This window comes from Megascapheus bottae, chromosome 10 (genome assembly GCF_031878675.1).
Source record: "Megascapheus bottae isolate mThoBot1 chromosome 10, mThoBot2.hap1, whole genome shotgun sequence".
In the NCBI taxonomy this organism is placed as follows: Eukaryota; Metazoa; Chordata; class Mammalia; order Rodentia; family Geomyidae; genus Megascapheus; species Megascapheus bottae.
The window spans coordinates 65,594,721-65,617,544 of record NC_143518.1 but is presented as its reverse complement, the minus strand read 5'-3'; the positions used below and the strand labels follow the sequence as shown (position 1 = coordinate 65,617,544).

Genomic DNA, 22,824 nt, shown 5'->3' with positions numbered 1-22,824 from the left:
CTCTGACATGGGACCAGGCAAGCCAGTATGTGCCCGAATATGACCAATGAAAAAAGGATTTTTCCTTTGTAAAATTAAACTCTGAAGTTGGGATAATATATTTGAAACTGTACTGCTACCTTTTATGGAGGCTGCGACTTCCAGGGATGCCACTGCATTAACTACATATTGTGAATCAGAATATAGGTTAAAAGGCTCAGGAAATTTCCTGAATACTTCTAAAACTGTTAGACATTCAACTACTTGTGGAGTTTCTGGTTGAAAATTTAAAGTTACTGGCTCTTTTCCTTGAACTACATAGGCACCTCGGCCTGTTTTTGACCCATCTGTAAATATAATTAGGGCATTATTCAGAGGCAGGTTTTTCGTAACTTTGGGGAAATACACCCAATCTTCACGCACAAAATTCAGCAGTGGATGTTTGGGATAATGATTGTCAATTATATTTGGAAAGGAGCACACCAAAACTGCCCACCAGTCAACAGAGGCAGCCAATATTTGTACTTGTTGCCGGGTATAAGGAATAATTAATTTGTCAGGAAATTTTGCAAAGTGAGTCAAACATGCCTTGCAACCTGTAAGAGCTAGCAAAGCAACTAATTCTGGAAAATACTGAATAGTTTTTAAGCCATAAGAATTTCCGTGCAACCATAACAATGGGCCTTCTTGCCATAATACTCCTGTAGGATAATTCTTTGTTTTAAATATGCACAGTAAGATTGGCGCTGATGGATTTACACGCAAGAGTTGTGCATTTTCTATGGCCTGTTCAAGACGCTGAATGGAACTCTTAGCCTGAACAGTCAATTTTCTAGGTGAGGTAACATCCGGATCTCCCTCCAATAAGGAAAAGAGGGGCAACAATTCAGAGCGAGGGACATTAAGAAAATTTCGCACCCAATTTACGTCCCCCATTAATTTTTGAAAATCATGAAGGGTATGCAAATGCTTTGTCTTTAATACCACCTTTTGAGGTGTAACAACTGTGGGAGAAATTATGGAACCTAAAAACTGAACCTTTTCTGAAAATTGCACCTTTTCTGGTGCCAAGTTTAAGCCTGCCTTTGCAAGGAGTTTAGATAATTTACTAAATACTTGAAAAAGGATATTCTGCTCAGGGGCAGCTATTAGAATATCATCCATATAGTGAAGAATGCTAACAATGGGAAATTGCTGTCTCACAGGGAAAAGAACTGTGTCAACATATAGTTGGCATATTATAGGGCTATTAGCCATTCCTTGTGGAAGAACCCTCCACTGAAATCGTGCATCAGGTTGTTCATGATTAACAGAAGGCAAGGTAAAGGCAAAACGTTCTCTATCCCTGGGATGCAAAGGAATAGAAAAGAAACAGTCCTTAATATCAATAGATATAATGGGCCACTTTTGAGGCAAGGCAGAAAGCAGCGGAAGACCGCGCTGAACTGACCCTAATACCTGCATTTGAGCATTAATGGCTCTAAGGTCATGCAGTAGTCTCCACTTGCCTAAGGTCTTTTTAATAACAAAGATAGGAGTGTTCCACGGGGAAACAGAAGGTTCTACATGCTCCAGTCGTAGTTGTTCCTGTACCAATTGAGTTATAGCCTCCAGTTTCTCTTGGGACAGGGGCCACTGAGGCACCCACACCGCTTTATTTGTTAACCAGGGTATGGGTGTTGGACCAGCGGAGGCTAAACTTTCAGTGACCCCCAAGAAAAACCCAAACCTCGTTTATCTTTGTTGGCAACTGGCTCTACAGGGGTATGTCGGCCCTGTAAATGTTTTCCTAATCCACCAGTAGGGACAAAACCCTGATTTCTCATTATAGTTTGTACCGTTGAAGAGCAATCAGTGGTTAGAATTAAACCCATTTGCTGTTGGATATCCCGGCCCCACAAATTAACTGGGACCTGGAGGACAAACGGCTGAATTTTTCCCTTTTGACCTTCCTCCGTGGACCAGGTCAGCTGTTTTGCGCTGACCCGAGGAGTATCTGCATAACCTAAGCCTTGCAGGGTTTGTGAAGAAAATTGTAGGGGCCATGTCTTTGGCCACTGAGTTATTTGGATGATACTCCGGTCAGCCCCCGTGTCCACCAGACCACTAAAGGTCCTACCTTCAATTGTTAATGTTAACATGGGACGGTTATTTAAGGCCATGGACAAGCAGACAAGGTCTGCTCCTGAGGTACTTAAACTTCTTTCCTTTTCTTGTCTAGGGAAAATTTGATGATGGGAAGGCACCAAAATTAATTGGGCAATTCGATCTCCAGGGGCCACCGAAATGGCTCCTCGAGAGACTGAACAGAGGACTTGGATGACTCCCATGTAATTAGGGTCGACAACCCCGGGGAACACCATAAGGCCTTTCATAGTGTTAGAGGCACGTCCCAACACTATCCCCACCATTTTTTCAGGTAGGGGGCCTATTAGGTCAGTTGCTATGAGCTGAGCCCCCATGTCGCCAGTTAAGACCACTCCGGCGGTGGCACGGAGGTCCAACCCTGCAGATCCTGCGGTTGCTCTGCGGGAACAAATAGCTGTTGGAAATGAGGTGAAAGCCTCTGATAAGTTTCCTGGCACCGAATCCCCTGATTTTGCGGGCCCTGGGGCAATGGGCCCCTCTGCCCGTTTTTTGGCTCCAAGGCCTGAGGTTGCCGGATAAGCTGTCCATTCACATCTTTAACGGATCTGCACTCATTTGCCCAATGTTTTCCCTTTTTACATCGTGGACAAAGTCCCGGTTCGCGAGGGGGCCTCTGCTTTAAATATTTTAAATTGGGACACTGTCTCCTGAAATGTCCTGGCTGTTGGCAATTGAAGCATAATCCTGAATTAATTCTAGTAGTCTCAGCTACCGCAGCAATAATTTTATCCAAGCTCACAGGGGCTCCCACCTCCGGACAGGTCCTAATCCAATCTTGTAAGGGCTTGTCTTTTATAGGAATAATAGCCTTTTGGCATTCAGGGAGGCTTTGTTCAAAAATAATTTGTTGAATTAAGAGCATGTGATCCTCTGGGTCCCCAAACAATTTATCTGCAGTTTCTAGGACTCGCCCAACAAAATCTGTAAAGGGCTCGGTAGGTCCTTGAACAACTTTGGTAAGGTTACCACGGCGTTCCCCTCGACTGGCAAGAGATTTCCAAGCCGTGTAAAAAATATTATTAATCTGTTGATAAACCTCATTGGGATATCCAGTCTGGTCTGCTGCATAGGGGCCTTTTCCTAATAACATTTCGGTTGACCAATTGGGGTGGCCTGCCAGTGTATTTTCCCTATGTCGGGTAGCGGCCAAATCTGCTGCGGAAGCACAATAATCAAGGTACTGGCCATGCGTCAGGCAAGAACGTCCAATTTCGTACCAGTCTGTGGGAGTCATGCTGGTAGTCTACAATCGACGAACCAAAGCAATGGTGTAATTTGCAGAATGACCATAATTTTGTACAGCGGCCATGAGATCCTTTAAAGCTTTATAAGAAAGTGGCTCAAAAACTCTCTGTCCCGTAATGGGATTTTCAAAAACAGGAAAAGCAGAGGCCAACCGAGACCAGGTGCGGGCCTTGATAAAGGAACTTCCCTTTGGGACGTAGGGGGGTGGAGCAGAGGGGGCAGGTCGGGCCTGGCCATTGTCTGCACCAAATCCTCCCCTGAGGCTGTATCTGTCAGCCTCATACGCGGCAGCCTGTTCCTCTAGCTCCTCCTCTTCATTTGAACTTAGCTCCTCCGGGAGCCCATCCCCCTCATTTTCTGTGCTTTGATCTGACTCTCCTGCATCCTGATAGAGGGAGCTCCTTGGTCCCTCCTGTTTTTTCTTTTCTCTTCTCTCCTCCTGTTTTTTCTTTTCTCTTCTCTCCTCCTCCTGCACTGTACTTTGTGAGGGCTGCAGTCCCTCAATTCCATTCTTTTGTTTTCTCTTACATTTTACCCCACTCTTGGTGGTCCCTCCTTCCTTGTACGATGACTCCGAGAGACTATCCTGGTGCTTAATTAATACCTTCCTCCCTTCTTTAATAATCTCAGTATTTCTGTCCTCCTCCAAACAAGCGCACACCATTCTCCATATGGGCAACGTGGCGCGGGAGACCACTCCCTTTTCTAGAGCTCTATCCAGGTCCTGGCCTAATATATCCCAACAGGCCAGTGAGAGATCTCCAGACTCCGCAAACCATGGGGCGTGTATCTCAATATCTGTTAACACTCTATGTATTGTGCCGCGGGAAATTCTCAGCCCACGCTGTTTAAGAAGGGCCTGTAAGGGGGCACAGAAGTCCCTTATACGGCACACACTTCCTGAAGAGTTACCCATACTGATGTTTAAAGACCGAGTTAACACAAACCACAGAGGAAGAACGATAACAAGCACCCAGACAGGAACTTCTCAGAACAACATACCTAGAAGGAGTCCTCTTCACGTGTCAAGTTCTGGATCCTCTTCGGCCCCTCCGCAGGTCCCGGGTTCTCGGCACCAGTTGCGGCGCCCGGCACCCCTGACCAGCAGGGAAGAACGGACACCACCCGAGGATCCTTCTCGTATCACGCTTTTAATGAAGAGCCACTTGGTTAAAGGGAGAGCTGAAGCAGAGGGGCCCTGGGCCGGGAAATGCAACTGCTTATATAGGCCCAAGGAACAAGGGGCTCTCTACCATTGGCTGCTCTGTTGCTAAGGCCGTTTTGAGACTCGGGATTGGTCACGCCCTTTTTCGTCATGCGCAGACTGAAGAGCAACTTGATACTTAGTAACGAGTAAAGGCCTCGCACTCACATACCAAATAAGTTACAAGGAGCGAGGCAGGAAACAGGTGCCATCCGGCTCCCCACAGGGAACCATGGAGTTCACACCTCATCTGTGGTGTCTGAGGAACCATGGAGTTCACACCTCATCTGCGGTGTCTGAGGAACCATGGAGTTCACACCTCATCTGGGGTGTCTGGGGAACCATGGAGTTCACACCTCATCTGCGGTGTCTGGGGAACCATGGAGTTCACACCTCATCTGGGGTGTCTGGGGAGCCATGGAGTTCACACCTCATCTGGGGTGTCTGAGGACCCATGGAGTTCACACCTCATCTGGGGCGTCTGAGGAGCCATGGAGTTCACACCTCATTGGGGGCGTCTGGGGAACCATGGAGTTCACACCTCATCTGGGGTGTCTGAAGAGCCATGGAGTTCACACTTCATCTGTGGTGTCTGGGGAACCATGGAGTTCACACCTCATCTGGGGCGTCTGAGGAGCCATGGAGTTCACACCTCATCTGCGGTGTCTGAGGAGCCATGGAGTTCACACCTCATCTACGGTGTGTGAGGAACCATGAAGTTCACACCTCATCTGTGGTGTCTGGGGAACCATGGAGTTCACACCTCATCTGGGGTGTCTGAGGAGCCATAGAGTTCACACCTCATCTGTGCTGTCTGAGGAACCATGGAGTTCACACCTCATCTGTGGTGTCTGAGGAACCATGGAGTTCACACCTCATCTGTGGTGTCTGGGGAACCATGGAGTTCACACCTCATCTGCGGTGTCTGGAGAACCATGGAGTTCACACCTCACCTGCGGTGTCTGGAGAACCATGGAGTTCACCCCTCATCTGTGGTGTCTGGGGAACCATGGAGTTCACACCTCATCTGTGGTGTCTGAGGAACCATGGAGTTCACACCTCATCTGGGGTGTCTGGGGAACCATGAAGTTCACACCTCATCTGTGGTGTCTGAGGAACCATGGAGTTCACACCTCATCTGTGGTGTCTGGGGAACCATGGAGTTCACACCTCATCTGTGGTGTCTGGGGAACCATGAAGTTCACACCTCATGTACGGTGTCTGAGGAACCATGGAGTTCACACCTCATCTGCGGTGTCTGGAGAACCATGGAGTTCACACCTCATCTACGGTGTCTGAGGAACCATGGAGTTCACACCTCATCTGTGGTGTCTGGGGAACCATGAAGTTCACACCTCATCTGTGGTGTCTGGAGAACCATGGAGTTCACACCTCATCTGTGGTGTCTGAGGAGCCATGGAGTTCACACCTAATCTGTGGTGTCTGAGGAGCCATGGAGTTCACACCTCATCTGTGGTGTCTGAGGAGCCATGGAGTTCACACCTCATCTGTGGTGTCTGAGGAGCCATGGAGTTCACACCTCATCTGTGGTGTCTGAGGAGCCATGGAGTTCACACCTCATCTGTGGTGTCTGAGGAGCCATGGAGTTCACACCTCATCTGTGGTGTCTGAGGAGCCATGGAGTTCACACCTCATCTGTGGTGTCTGAGGAGCCATGGAGTTCACACCTCATCTGTGGTGTCTGAGGAGCCATGGAGTTCACACCTCATCTGTGGTGTCTGAGGAGCCATGGAGTTCACACCTCATCTGTGGTGTCTGAGGAGCCATGGAGTTCACACCTCATCGGTGGTGTCTGAGGAGCCATGGAGTTCACACCTCATCTGCGGTGTCTGAGGAACCATGGAGTTCACACCTCATCTGCGGTGTCTGAGGAACCATGGAGTTCACACCTCATCTGCGGTGTCTGAGGAGCCATGGAGTTCACACCTCATCTACGGTGTGTGAGGAACCATGGAGTTCACACCTCATCTGTGGTGTCTGGGGAACCATGGAGTTCACACCTCATCTGTGGTGTCTGAGGAGCCATGGAGTTCACACCTCATCTGTGGTGTCTGAGGAACCATGGAGTTCACACCTCATCTGTGGTGTCTGGGGAACCATGGAGTTCACACCTCATCTGTGGTGTCTGAGGAACCATGGAGTTCACACCTCATCTGTGGTGTCTGAGGAACCATGGAGTTCACACCTCATCTGCGGTGTCTGAGGAGCCATGGAGTTCACACCTCATCTACGGTGTGTGAGGAACCATGAAGTTCACACCTCATCTGCGGTGTCTGGGGAACCATGGAGTTCACACCTCATCTGGGGTGTCTGAGGAGCCATAGAGTTCACACCTCATCTGTGGTGTCTGAGGAAGCATGGAGTTCACACCTCATCTGTGGTGTCTGGGGAACCATGGAGTTCAAACCTCATCTACGGTGTGTGAGGAACCATGAAGTTCACACCTCATCTGCGGTGTCTGGAGAACCATGGAGTTCACACCTCATCTGTGGTGTCTGGGGAACCATGGAGTTCACACCTCATCTGTGGTGTCTGAGGAACCATGGAGTTCACACCTCATCTGGAGTGTCTGAGGAACCATGGAGTTCACACCTCATCTGGGGTGTCTGAGGAACCATGGAGTTCACACCTCATCTGGGGTGTCTGAGGAACCATGGAGTTCACACCTCATCTGCGGTGTCTGAGGAGCCATGGAGTTCACACCTCATCTACGGTGTCTGGGGAACCATGGAGTTCACACCTCATCTGGGGTGTCTGAGGAACCATGGAGTTCACACCTCATCTGCGGTGTCTGGGGAACCATGGAGTTCACACCTCATCTGTGGTGTCTGGGGAACCATGGAGTTCACACCTCATCTACGGTGTCTGAGGAGCCATGGAGTTCACACCTCATCTGTGGTTTCTGGGGAACCATGGAGTTCACACCTCATCTGGGGTGTCTGAGGAACCATGGAGTTCACACCTCATCTGTGGTGTCTGAGGAACCATGGAGTTCACACCTCATCTGTGGTGTCTGAGGAGCCATGGAGTTCACACCTCATCTGTGGTGTCTGAGGAGCCATGGAGTTCACACCTCATCTGTGGTGTCTGAGGAGCCATGGAGTTCACACCTCATCTGTGGTGTCTGAGGAGCCATGGAGTTCACACCTCATCTGTGGTGTCTGAGGAGCCGTGGAGTTCACACCTCATCTGTGGTGTCTGAGGAGCCATGGAGTTCACACCTCATCTGTGGTGTCTGGGGAACCATGGAGTTCACACCTCATCTGTGGTGTCTGAGGAACCATGGAGTTCACACCTCATCTGCGGTGTGTGAGGAACCATGAAGTTCACACCTCATCTGCGGTGTCTGGAGAACCATGAAGTTCACACCTCATCTGTGGTGTCTGGGGAACCATGGAGTTCACACCTCATCTGTGGTGTCTGAGGAACCATGGAGTTCACACCTCATCTGGGGTGTGTGAGGAACCATGGAGTTCACACCTCATCTGCGGTGTCTGAGGAACCATGGAGTTCACACCTCATCTGGGGTGTCTGAGGAACCATGGAGTTCACACCTCATCTGCGGTGTCTGGGGAACCATGGAGTTCACACCTCATCTACGGTGTCTGGGGAACCATGGAGTTCACACCTCATCTGGGGTGTCTGAGGAACCATGGAGTTCACACCTCATCTGCGGTGTCTGGGGAACCATGGAGTTCACACCTCATCTGTGGTGTCTGGGGAACCATGGAGTTCACACCTCATCTGTGGTGTCTGAGGAGCCATGGAGTTCACACCTCATCTGTGGTTTCTGGGGAACCATGGAGTTCACACCTGATCTGTGGTGTCTGGGGAGCCATGGAGTTCACACCTCATCTGCGGTGTCTGAGGAACCATGGAGTTCACACCTCATCTACGGTGTCTGGGGAACCATGGAGTTCACACCTCATCTGTGGTGTCTGGGGAACCATGGAGTTCACACCTCATCTGTGGTGTCTGAGGAACCATGGAGTTCACACCTCATCTGGGGTGTCTGGGGAACCATGAAGTTCGCACCTCATCTGGGGTGTCTGAGGAACCATGGAGTTCACACCTCATCTGGGGTGTCTGGGGAACCATGGAGTTCACACCTCATCTGTGGTGTCTGGGGAACCATGGAGTTCACACCTAATCTGTGGTGTCTGAGGAACCATGGAGTTCACACCTCATCTGTGGTGTCTGAGGAACCATGGAGTTCACACCTCATCTGTGGTGTCTGGGGAACCATGGAGTTCACACCTCATCTGGGGTGTCTGAGGAACCATGGAGTTCACACCTTATCTGCGGTGTCTGGGGAACCATGGAGTTCACACCTCATCTGTGGTGTCTGAGGAACCATGGAGTTCACACCTCATCTGGGGTGTCTGAGGAACCATGGAGTTCACACCTCATCTGCGGTTTCTGGGGAGCCATGGAGTTCACACCTCATCTGCGGTGTCTGAGGAACCATAGAGTTCACACCTCACCTGAGGTGTCTGAGGAACCATGAAGTGTACCCCTCCCAGCCCCTGTTGCCAACAGTACTGCGCTGTGCTCAGGAAATGCCAGCAGCAGTTCCTTGGGGATGACCTGTTTGTTCTCTCTTCAGCGTTGGGGACACGGAGCTGGGCCTGGCACGTGCTGGGAAAGTGTTCTGCCTCTCAGTTGCCCCATCCCTGTCTCTGAGCAGGAGTTCACTGTTGCCTGGGGGTGGAGAGGGAACCCCTAGGTCCAGGCAGGTGTTTACCTGGAGGCCCAGCCTGGAGGAGGCAAGGAGGGCCTCAGGCTCCTGCGTCCCTCCTGATAGCCTTTTACCCCGCAGGCCTGGAAGCTGAAGGTCAGATCTTACCGCCTCCGCCTCCATGCTGAATTAGGGTGGTCATGTAGACTGGTGTTTGCGCTCCCTGGCCTTGGAGGAAAGCCACATTCTGTGGCCCTGGGCTCAGCTCAGTCTCCCGGGCATGTGTGCTTCTGTCTATATCCTGTGAGGTGCCTGAGCTGGGCACCACTGCTGAGTTAAGCTTCTGCTCCTCGGCAGCGCCCAGAGCGGTCCACAGCCAGATCAGCCTGTCAGGTCTTGTCAGCATTGTCCCCTTCTCGTCCTTCCTCAGGTGGGAGTGGCTCTCCCCTCCAGGCTCAGCCCGGCAGGGCAGGTCCGCATCCTGTCCCTTCATCCGGAAGACCTGAGGCGTGGCTTCCTGGTAGCTGAGAGCTGCTCCCCGATATCCCTGGAGGTGCGGGCTCCTGCCACCTCCTTTCTGCAACCCACCTTGTGCTGGTGCCTGCTTGTCTGGGGCACCTGAGTGGAAGGCTCCGAGCGGGGGCCCTGTGCGGAAACCCTGAGTGGTACGTAGGTGAGCTGTAGGCCTGGGAGGTGAGCCTGCAGGGGACAGCAAGGCCGCTGCAGGAGTCCAGGCCAGGCCCCTTTAGGATCCTCAGAGGGCGGCCCGGCAGTCTCCTGGAATGACCTGCCTGCCTCATTTCAGGGTTGCGAGCATCCCAGGAGTGGCTTATCTGGAGGTGGACTGAACAGACGGGCCTGGCCGTCCCCCAGCTGCTGACTGTCTACAGACAGGTGAGGGCACAGTCAGACCCAGGGCACGGAGACCTGTGGGGAATTGGGGCTGGGTTCCACACCAGGCAGCCATCCTGGGCCAGGGGCATGTCCACGTGTCATGTCCACCTTAGCGTCGTGCGGTGGCTTCGCTTTCCCATACCATGTGCAGGTGCAGAGCCACTCACGTGCTCTCAGCAGTCTTTTCTCCCGGGCCCTGGGAGTCCCTTCCTCTTTTGAACGAAGACTGGTTCCTGGCCCTGGACTTTGACTGTCCCCTGGACGTAGGCAGCTGTCCCGCAGCTTACCCCACCAGACCCTGCGGCCCTTCTGCACTGAACCCCTTCCCGGGGCCGTCTTTCACACACAGCACTTGCTCCCCAGGTGTTTGTTGAGTGAATGAATGAATGTTCAGACTGCTCCTGAGTTTCTGGTGGGCACTTTGGCCTCCTATGACTACAGGGTCATAACAGCTTGGGGGGTGGCTCTGGGAACCCCTGTTTTAGACCAGTCATTGGTTGTGTGTGTTGGAAGTTTGTCGTGAGCAGCACCTTTGGGTCTTTCACCTCCTTCCAGATCCTTCTGCCCCCCACTGCCCTGGCTTGCAGGGTGGTGGAATGGGGTTCCTGTACCCCCTTTTCTAGGCATGTTCACATTCATGGCCTCTGACAGCGAAGAAGATGTGTGTGACGAAAGGACGTCGCTTATGTCAGCTGAGAGCCCCACGTCACGCTCCTGCCAGGAGAGCCGGCAGGTCCTGGAGGACGGGGAGAGCACTGCCCAGTGGGTAGGTCCCCCGCTGTCATGAGCCTTGCTTGGGTGTGCAGCCTCCCGGAAGCCCCTCAGCTCACAGCTGCAGCACTTGGTGTTTGTGGTACAAAAACCCAGAGCAGTTGATGCTTCTGTCCACCCCCAGTGTCTCACACACGAAGGAAGGCCTCTCCACGCTCCCCCTTCTGCCTGGCGCCTCCACTTTCTCCTGCTTCCAGCCTGTCCCCTCCCCATCAGCATGCTTGGACACAGAGATGAATAGCATCCTGAGTCTGTGTGTTCCACATGCTTGAGCCACCTGCTTCTGTGGTGTGGTCTCCTCAGCGCCCCTGGACTCTCCCTGCTGACCCCTCGCCCCCAGCCCGCCCTCCAGGGCCGCAGTTGGTCCCATTTCTGGCTGGAAGCGGCCCTGGCCTCCCTCCTGGGCACTCACGCTGTGGCTTTCCAGAGGGGCCCCGAGAGCGAGGAGGACTACGAGGACCCTGAGCACTACCCGAGCAGCGGGGCCCCCGGGCGGCCGCCGGGGCTGGAGGAGCAGCTGACCCTGAAGTACGGGGCGAAGCACGTGATCATGCTGTTCGTGCCCGTCACGCTGTGCATGGTGGTGGTGGTGGCCACCATCAAGTCCGTGCGCTTCTACACCGAGAAGAACGGACAGCTGTGAGTGGGGCTCTGCACGGGGGACGGGGAGCAGGGCGGGACCCCGTCCCTGGTCTCCAGGTCCTCATCCAGCGTGGGGTTAGAATGGCTCCCTGGAGAGCTAAGCACGAAGGCCGAGGGCTGGCGTGCAGGAGCTGACTGCGAGGCGAACTTGTCCTACGCTGCCTCCTGTGCCGAGGGCTGCCTCGTGGGCTGCTGTGCCACCGAGTGTTGCAGGTGTACCCAGAACCACATGTCCCTCCTGTCCCCACCTGGGCACCAACCACAAATCAGATGCGCAACGTCTGCCACCACATGTGCCACCAAAATCCACCACACATGCGCCAACATTACCAAATGTGCACCACCACCACCACACATGCACCAACAATACCACATGTGCACCACCACCACCATCACCACACATGCACCAACAATACCACATGTGCACCACCATCACCACACATGCGCCAACATTACCACGTGTACACCACCACCACCACACATGTACCAACAATACCACATGTGCACCACAACCACCACACATGCACCAACAATACCACATGTACACCACCATCACTACATATGCACCAACAATACCACGTGTACACCACCACCACCACCACACATGCACCAACAATACCACATGTACACCACTACCACCACCACCACCACACATGCACCAACAATACCACATGTACACCACCATCACTACATATGCACCAACAATACCACGTGTACACCACCACCACCACACATGTACCAACAATACCACATGTACACCACCATCACTACATATGCACCAACATTACCACGTGTACACCACCACCACCACACATGTACCAACAATACCACATGTACACCACCACCACCACACATGTACCAACAATACCACGTGTACACCACCACCACCACACATGTACCAACAATACCACGTGTATACCACCACCACCACACATGTACCAACAATACCACGTGTACACCACCACCACCACACATGCACCAACAATATCACATGTATACCACCACCACCACCACCACACATGCACCAACAATACCACATGTACACCACTACCACCACACCTGTACCAACAATACCACATGTGCACCACAACCACCACACATGCACCAACAATACCACATGTACACCACCATCACTACATATGCACCAACAATACCACGTGTACACCACCACCACCACACATGTACCAACAATACCACGTGTACACCACCACCACCACCACACATGCACCAACAATACCACATGTACACCACTACCACCACCACCACCACACATGCACCAACAATACCACATGTACACCACCATCACTACATATGCACCAACAATACCACGTGTACACCACCACCACCACACATGTACCAACAATACCACGTGTACACCACCACCACCACCACACATGCACCAACAATACCACATGTACACCACTACCACCACCACCACCACACATGCACCAACAATACCACATGTACACCACCATCACTACATATGCACCAACAATACCACATGTACACCACTACCACCACCACCACCACACATGCACCAACAATACCACATGTACACCACCACCACCACACATGTACCAACAATACCACATGTACACCACCACCACCACACATGTACCAACAATACCACGTGTACACCACCACCACCACACATGTACCAACAATACCACGTGTACACCACCACCACCACACATGTACCAACAATACCACGTGTACACCACCACCACCACACATGCACCAACAATATCACATGTATACCACCACCACCACCACCACACATGCACCAACAATACCACATGTACACCACTACCACCACACCTGTACCAACAATACCACATGTGCACCACAACCACCACACATGCACCAACAATACCACATGTACACCACCATCACTACATATGCACCAACAATACCACGTGTACACCACCACCACCACCACACATGCACCAACAATACCACATGTACACCACTACCACCACCACCACCACACATGCACCAACAATACCACATGTACACCACCATCACTACATATGCACCAACAATACCACGTGTACACCACCACCACCACACATGTACCAACAATACCACGTGTACACCACCACCACCACCACACATGCACCAACAATACCACATGTACACCACTACCACCACCACCACCACACATGCACCAACAATACCACATGTACACCACCATCACTACATATGCACCAACAATACCACATGTACACCACTACCACCACCACCACCACACATGCACCAACAATACCACATGTACACCACCACCACCACACATGTACCAACAATACCACATGTACACCACTACCACCACACCTGTACCAACAATACCACATGTGCACCACAACCACCACACATGCACCAACAATACCACATGTACACCACCATCACTACATATGCACCAACAATACCACGTGTACACCACCACCACCACCACACATGCACCAACAATACCACATGTACACCACTACCACCACCACCACCACACATGCACCAACAATACCACATGTACACCACCACCACCACACATGTACCAACAATACCACATGTACACCACCACCACCACACATGTACCAACAATACCACATGTACACCACCACCACCACACATGTACCAACAATACCACATGTACACCACCATCACCACACATGTACCAACAATACCACGTGTACACCACCACCACACATGTACCAACAATACCACATGTACACCACCATCACCACCACCACACATGCAGCAACAATACCACATGTGCACCACCACCACACCTGTACCAACAATACCACGTGTACACCACCATCACCACACATGCACCAACAATACCACGTGTACACCACCACCACACATGTACCAACAATACCACATGTACACCACCATCACCACCACCACACATGCAGCAACAATACCACATGTGCACCACCACCACACATGTACCAACAATACCACGTGTACACCACCATCACCACACATGTACCAACAATACCACGTGTACACCACCACCACACATGTACCAACAATACCACATGTACACCACCATCACCACCACCACACATGCAGCAACAATACCACATGTGCACCACCATCACACCTGTACCAACAATACCACGTGTACACCACCACCACCAAACATGTACCAACAATACCACATGTACACCACCACCACACATGTACCAACAATACCACATGTACACCACCATCACCACCACCACACATGCAGCAACAATACCACATGTGCACCACCACCACACCTGTACCAACAATACCACGTGTACACCACCATCACCACACATGTACCAACAATACCACGTGTACACCACCACCACACATGTACCAACAATACCACATGTGCACCACCATCACACCTGTACCAACAATACCACGTGTACACCACCACCACCAAACATGTACCAACAATACCACATGTACACCACCACCACCACCACCACACATGTACCAACAATACCACGTGTACATCACCACCACCACCACATATGCACCAACAATACCACATGTAAATCACCACCATCACCGCACGTGCACCAACAATACCACATGTACACCACCACCACCACCACCACACATGTACCAACAATACCACGTGTACACCACCACCACCACCACCACACATGTACCAACAATACCACGTGTACACCACCACCACCACACATGTACCAACAATACCACATGTACACCACCACCACACCTGTACCAACAATACCACGTGTACACCACCACCACCACACATGCACCAACAATACCACATGTACACCACCACCACACATGTACCAACAATACCACATGTGCACCACCACCACCACACATGCACCAACAATACCACGTGTACACCACCACCACCACACATGCACCAACAATACCACGTGTACACCACCACCACCACACATGTACCAACAATACCACATGTACACCACCACCACACATGTACCAACAATACCACGTGTACACCACCATCACCACACATGTACCAACAATACCACGTGTACACCACCACCACCACACATGTACCAACAATACCACATGTACACCACCACCACACATGTACCAACAATACCACATGTACACCACCATAGCCACACATGCACCAACAATACCACGTGTACACCACCACCACCACACATGCACCAACAATACCACGTGTACACCACCACCACCACACATGTACCAACAATACCACATGTACACCACCACCACACATGTACCAACAATACCACGTGTACACCACCATCACCACACATGTACCAACAATACCACGTGTACACCACCACCACCACACATGTACCAACAATACCACATGTACACCACCACCACACATGTACCAACAATACCACATGTACACCACCATAGCCACACATGCACCAACAATACCACGTGTACACCACCACCACCACACATGCACCAACAATACCACGTGTACACCACCACCACCACACATGTACCAACAATACCACATGTACACCACCACCACACATGTACCAACAATACCACGTGTACACCACCATCACCACACATGTACCAACAATACCACGTGTACACCACCACCACCACACATGTACCAACAATACCACGTGTACACCACCACCACACATGTACCAACAATACCACATGTACACCACCATAGCCACACATGTACCAACAATACCACGTGTACACCACCACCACCACACATGTACCAACAATACCACGTGTACACCACCACCACACATGTACCAACAATACCACATGTACACCACCATAGCCACACATGTACCAACAATACCACGTGTACACCACCACCACCACACATGTACCAACAATACCACGTGTACACCACCACCACCACACATGTACCAACAATACCACATGTACACCACCACCACCACACATGTACCAACAATACCACATGTACACCACCATAGCCACACATGCACCAACAATACCACGTGTACACCACCACCACCACACATGCACCAACAATACCACGTGTACACCACCACCACCACACATGTACCAACAATACCACATGTACACCACCACCACCACACATGTACCAACAATACCACGTGTATACCACCACCACCACACATGTACCAACAATACCACATGTACACCACCACCACCACACATGCACCAACAATACCACATGTACACCACCACCACACATGTACCAACAATACCACGTGTACACCACCACCAGCACACATGTACCAACAATACCACATGTACACCACCATAGCCACACATGCACCAACAATACCACGTGTACACCACCACCACCACACATGTACCAACAATACCACATGTACACCACCATCACACCTGTACCAACAATACCACATGTACACCACCATCACCACACATGTACCAACAATACCACGTGTACACCACCACCACCACACATGCACCAACAATACCACATGTACACCACCATCACACCTGTACCAACAATACCACGTGTACACCACCACCACCACACATGCACCAACAATATCACATGTATACCACCACCACCACACATGCACCAACAATACCACGTGTACACCACCACCACACATGTACCAACAATACCACGTGTACACCACCACCACCACACATGCACCAACAATACCACATGTACACCACCACCACCACACATGCACCAACAATACCACATGTACACCACCACCACCACACATGCACCAACAATACCACGTGTACACCACCACCACCACACATGCACCAACAATACCACGTGTACACCACCACCACCACACATGTACCAACAATACCACATGTACACCACCACCACACATGTACCAACAATACCACATGTACACCACCATAGCCACACATGCACCAACAATACCACGTGTACACCACCACCACCACACATGTACCAACAATACCACATGTACACCACCATCACACCTGTACCAACAATACCACGTGTACACCACCACCACCACACATGCACCAACAATACCACATGTACACCACCATCACACCTGTACCAACAATACCACGTGTACACCACCACCACCACACATGCACCAACAATACCACGTGTACACCACCACCACACCTGTACCAACAATACCACGTGTACACCACCACCACCACACATGCACCAACAATACCACATGTACACCACCACCACACATGTACCAACAATACCACATGTACACCACCATCACACCTGTACCAACAATACCACGTGTACACCACCACCACCACACATGTACCAACAATACCACATGTACACCACCACCACCACACATGTACCATCAATACCACATGTACACCACCACCACCACACATGCACCAACAATACCACATGTACACCACCACCACCACACATGCACCAACAATACCACGTGTACACCACCACCACCACACATGCACCAACAATACCACATGTACACCACCACCACCACACATGCACCAACAATACCATGTGTACACCACCATAGCCACACATGCACCAACAATACCACGTGTACACCACCACCACCACACATGCACCAACAATACCACGTGTACACCACCACCACGCATGCACCAACCATAACACATGTACACCACCACCACCACACATACCCCAACATTACCAAGTGTGCCACTGGCCACATCAGCCACCACTATCTGTCGTGTGACTGGGACGAGTCCTTCTGGTCTCTGCTCCTCACCATCAAGGGAAAGGGGATCAGGTGGCCCCTGTGTGCAGACATGGAGCTCCCCTCTCCCCTCTCTCGTGCTCCTCACTGCCGAGCACCTCCTCCGGACACCTTCTCTCCTGTTAGCTGCAGATTTCTTTGGCTTTGTTTTCTCTCCCTGTGGAATTGAAACTCGGAACGTCTGTCTAGGCTGGTGGGTTCCCTCGTGGACCTGTGCACACATCTATTTTGCTTTAGTTATTTCCCAGAAAGTATTTCTCCTACATGTTTTCCAACAGCCCACCTTAGACCACAGCCTCCTCCTGGGCCTGGGCTTACAGGAGTGTGCCACCATGCGTGACTGGCATATTGAGTTGAAGGGCTCGCTAACTTTTTGCCCAGGCTGGCCTGATCTCTGTCATCCAAGTCGCTGTGTGACGGGCCTGTGCCACAGCGCCCAGCAGCCTGCTGTGTTGTTACTGTTTTCTGAACGATCCTGCAATCTAGTAGCCTGCAGGAGGGTCGGCAGCTTGGGAAAGGTGTGCAGAGGACGTGGCCCTGGGTGGTGCTGGGCGGTAGCTCACCATTGGGGTGAGAGAGTGTCTAGACCCCGCGCCTCCCTGGGTCCAGCCGCCAAGCAGAGAGCCCCAGGTGACCGGTGGGGAGGCTGGACGTGGACCAGGCCCGGGCCTGCCCTCGGGATGGCCACTGTGCCGTAGGCCCCGGCCAGCCCAGGCCGGGCGTGCAGGCAGGGACTGAGGGCGTCCTCTGCTACAGCATCTACACGCCCTTCACCGAGGACACGCCCTCCGTGGGCTGGCGCCTGCTCAACTCCGTGCTGAACACGCTCGTCATGCTCAGCGTCATAGTGCTCATGACCATCTTCCTGGTGGTGCTCTACAAGTACCGCTGCTACAAGGTCCGTGCCCCCCCCCGCCCTCCTCCTCCCCTCCCCCCTTCCCTGCCCTCCCCTCCCAGTGCTCTACAAGTACCGCTGCTACAAGGTCCGTGCCCCCCCCCCCCGCCCTCCTCCTCCCCTCCCCCTTCCCTGCCCTCCCCTCCCAGTGCTCTACAAGTGCCCCTGCTACAAGGTCCGTGCCCCCCCCCGCCCTCCTCCTCCCCTCCCCCCTTCCCTGCCCTCCCCTCCCAGTGCTCTACAAGTGCCCCTGCTACAAGGTCCGTGCCCCCCCCCCGACCTCCTCCTCCCCTCCCCCCTTCCCTGCCCTCCCCTCCCAGTGCTCTACAAGTGCCCCTGCTACAAGGTCCGTGCCCCCCCCCGCCCTCCTCCTCCCCTCCCCCCTTCCCTGCCCTCCCCTCCCAGTGCTCTACAAGTGCCCCTGCTACAAGGTCCGTGCCCCCCCCCGCCCTCCTCCTCCCCTCCCCCTTCCCTGCCCTCCCCTCCCAGTGCTCTACAAGTGCCCCTGCTACAAGGTCTGTGCCCCCCTGCCCTCCTCCTCCCCTCCCCCCTTCCCTGCCCTCCCCTCCCAGTGCTCTACAAGTACCGCTGCTACAAGGTCCGTGCCCCCCCCCCGCCCTCCTCCTCCCCTCCCCCCTTCCCTGCCCTCCCCTCCCAGTGCTCTACAAGTACTACTGCTACAAGGTCCGTGCCCCCCCCCCGCCCTCCTCTTCCCCTCCCCCTTCCCTGCCCTCCCCTCCCAGTGCTCTACAAGTGCCCCTGCTACAAGGTCTGTGCCCCCCTGCCCTCCTCCTCCCCTCCCCCCTTCCCTGCCCTCCCCTCCCAGTGCTCTACAAGTACCGCTGCTACAAGGTCCATGCCCCCCCGCCCTCCTCCTCCCCTCCCCCCTTCCCTGCCCTCCCCTCCCAGTACTCTATAAGTACCGCTGCTACAAGGTCTGTGCCCCCCCCCCGCCCTCCTTCTCCCCTCCCCTCTTCCCTGCCCTCCCCTCCCAGTGCTCTACAAGTACCGCTGCTACAAGGTCCGTGCCCCCCCGCCCTCCTCCTCCCCTCCCCCCTTCCCTGCCCTCCCCTCCCAGTGCTCTACAAGTGCCGCTGCTACAAGGTCCGTGCCCACCCCGCCCTCCTCCTCCTCCCCCCCCTTCCCTGCCCTCCCCTCCCAGTGTTCTACAGGTACCGCTGCTACAAGATCTGCCTCGACCCTTTCTCTCCCCCTCTCCCCTTCTCTCCCCTCCCCTCCCAGAAACCACCATTATCCCCATTCCAGAAATGGGCCTGAACCCCTGAGCCCCCCCTCCCCAGGTCCATCTCAAGTCCTGGTGTAGCTGCCCTGGCCCTGTGCCATCCCTCCACAAGTGGTTTGACTCTACTTCCCCTCTGGGCGAGGAGACTCCCTTGTTCCCCGAGGCGGAGTTCTCCCTGTTCTGGAGCTGTCTGGAGCTTGGGTTAAGCTTGCTGGATTCAGGATGAAGGGGCAGAGCCCCCCCACTGGTGACGTGGCGTGGCATGGCGGGAGGAATCTGTCTGTGTCCGGCCGCAGCTTGTGGGGTAGGGGACAGGGCAGGCTTGCTTGGGACGGAGCCTGAGGCGGAGGTGTTTGGCTCCCCCGCTCCCCAGCTCCTGGGGACCTGGGGCGCGAGGGCGGGGGAGCTGGTACACGCTGGAGGAGGCCTCCTCTCTTGTGCAGTTCATCCATGGCTGGCTGATCCTGTCCTCCCTCATGCTGCTCTTCCTCTTCACCTACATCTACCTCGGGTGAGTGCGCGGCCCACCGGCCGCAGGGTGGAGGGACCGCCTGTGAATGCCAAGTGCGTGGACGCCCCTCACGTCGTGTGTTGAATTTTGGGGCTCAGCCTGGCTGCTTCCTAGTTCATGGACAGCTGCCCTGCAGCACTTGGTCTGGGATGGGGGTCGGGAGGTGGTTCTCCCGAGGGCTCTGCACGGCGGAAGCTGTGCCGGGGCCAGAGTGTCAGGGACCGGCTCGCAGCCCTTTCTTTGCGGTCCTCGCGTGGGCCAGCGAGGGGGGGGTGGCATGGCAAGCGCTAGCGCAGAGGTGGACCCCGCCCTCCTGCGTCCGGCTGCAGGGAAGTGCTCAAGACCTACAACGTGGCCATGGACTACCCCACGCTCCTGGTGGCCGTGTGGAACTTCGGGGCGGTGGGCATGGTGAGTGTCCACTGGAAGGGGCCTCTGGTGCTGCAGCAGGCCTACCTGGTGATGATCAGCGCGCTCACGGCCCTGGTGTTCATCAAGTACCTCCCGGAGTGGTCCGCCTGGGTCATTCTGGGCGCCATCTCCGTGTACGGTAGGTGTGGCCCGCAGCCCTGGGCCGCTGGGGCCAGCGGCTGCGTCCGGGAAAGGCAGGGGTGGGGGGTGCACAGCTCTGGGCCCTGGCCAAAACCCAGTGTTCTGAGAGCCAGCCCGGGCCCGTGGGGAGCCTCTGACCGAGTATCTTTGTTTGGTTCAGATCTGGTGGCTGTGCTGTGTCCCAAAGGGCCGCTCAGGGTGCTGGTGGAGACGGCCCAGGAGAGAAATGAGCCCATATTTCCAGCCCTGATCTACTCCTGTGAGTGGTTCCAGCCTCTGCCAGCGTGGCGGGTCACAGGCTTGGCCATGGGGCCGGGGTAATTAACAGGAGATACCTTCCCCGACCTGAGGCCACAGTGCTCCTGCAGGGGTCACCATCTTGTGGGGGGGGGGGGGGTAGGCAGTTCTGGGCCACGTCCAGTGCCCCGCAGCACCTGCAGGCCTTCCAGCTGGTGAGTGAGGGCCTGGATCAGGAGGGAGAGCCCTGGTCTCCAGAGCCTGGACAGTGCGTGCTGGGGCTGGGGAAGGGCACGCTCACCAGCCTGGACTTGGGGTCGGGCAGAGGACGTGGATTGGGCGTGGGCAGTGGGTGCTGAGGTACAGCTGCAGTCTGGGGGCCTTGGTCGGTGGTGGTCAGGACGATCTAGTATTGGGAGCACGGATGGAGCTGCCCGGTGCAGGAGCAGGCTGGCAGGCAGGTGGGGTCATGTGTGCCCTTAGGGGTGGAGTGAAGGCGAGGTGTGTGGTGGGCGTCCAGGTGCAGCCGTGGGGCCTTGGGACAGAGACTCAGACCTCAGGAAAGGCCAGGTCCCTGCGCACACCGACAAGAGGAGCCAGCGTTAGCCGGGAAGGCCGCCCTGTGTCCACCGTGGGTGACGGACGCAGGTGCTCTGTCCGTGTGGCAGGAAGTTACCCAGCCCACGGGAGTCAGCCTCTGCCCTCAGCGGGGTCAGAGGCCGAGCCTGGGCCCTGGGCCAGGCCACGGGTGCTGGTTGGTTGGTTTTTGCCACTTGTAAAGTCCGGGGAGCCCCCCGAGCACCGTGGAGCTGCCCATTTGGAAAGGTCGTGTTTGGTGGTGCAGGGTGTTTTAAGCTTTTATTTTACTTTTAGTTATTTATTTATTTTTGTCGTGGTTCTTGAACTCTGGGCCTGGGCGCTGTCCCTGAGCTCTTCAGCTCAAGGCTACCATCCTACCCCTGGAGCCACAGCCCACTTCCGGCTTTCTAGAGGTTAAGTGGAGATAAGTCTCATGGTCACTCGTGCCCGGGCAGCTTTGAACCTTGAAACTCAGATCTCTTCCTCCTGAGCCGCTAGGATGACAGGCGTGAGCCACGGCGCCCGGCTTAAACAGTTTTAAAAGGACCCAACTAGTTTAATGC

The 22,824-nt window shown here is 53.9% G+C and overlaps 1 protein-coding gene across 6 annotated transcripts in view; it reads left to right on the top strand.

Annotated features, from left to right (window-relative positions):
- Window positions 1-22,824, top strand: part of Psen2 (presenilin 2) — a 37,048-nt gene that overhangs the window by 12,196 nt on the left and 2,028 nt on the right. For 2 of the 6 annotated variants that reach the window (XM_090341556.1, XM_090341553.1), the window contains 6 exons: window positions 10,793-10,935; window positions 11,368-11,579; window positions 19,001-19,142; window positions 20,826-20,893; window positions 21,223-21,443; window positions 21,606-21,704. In XM_090341556.1, coding sequence (XP_090197682.1) covers window positions 10,795-10,935; window positions 11,368-11,579; window positions 19,001-19,142; window positions 20,826-20,893; window positions 21,223-21,443; window positions 21,606-21,704 — 883 coding nt within the window. In that variant the 5' untranslated portion in view covers window positions 10,793-10,794. Of the gene's footprint in view, window positions 1-9,705; window positions 9,829-10,080; window positions 10,170-10,792; window positions 10,936-11,367; window positions 11,580-19,000; window positions 19,143-20,139; window positions 20,161-20,317; window positions 20,328-20,825; window positions 20,894-21,222; window positions 21,444-21,605; window positions 21,705-22,824 lie in introns of those variants that run through there. The other 4 variants (XM_090341555.1, XM_090341554.1, XM_090341557.1 and 1 more) reach the window with 4 other exon arrangements.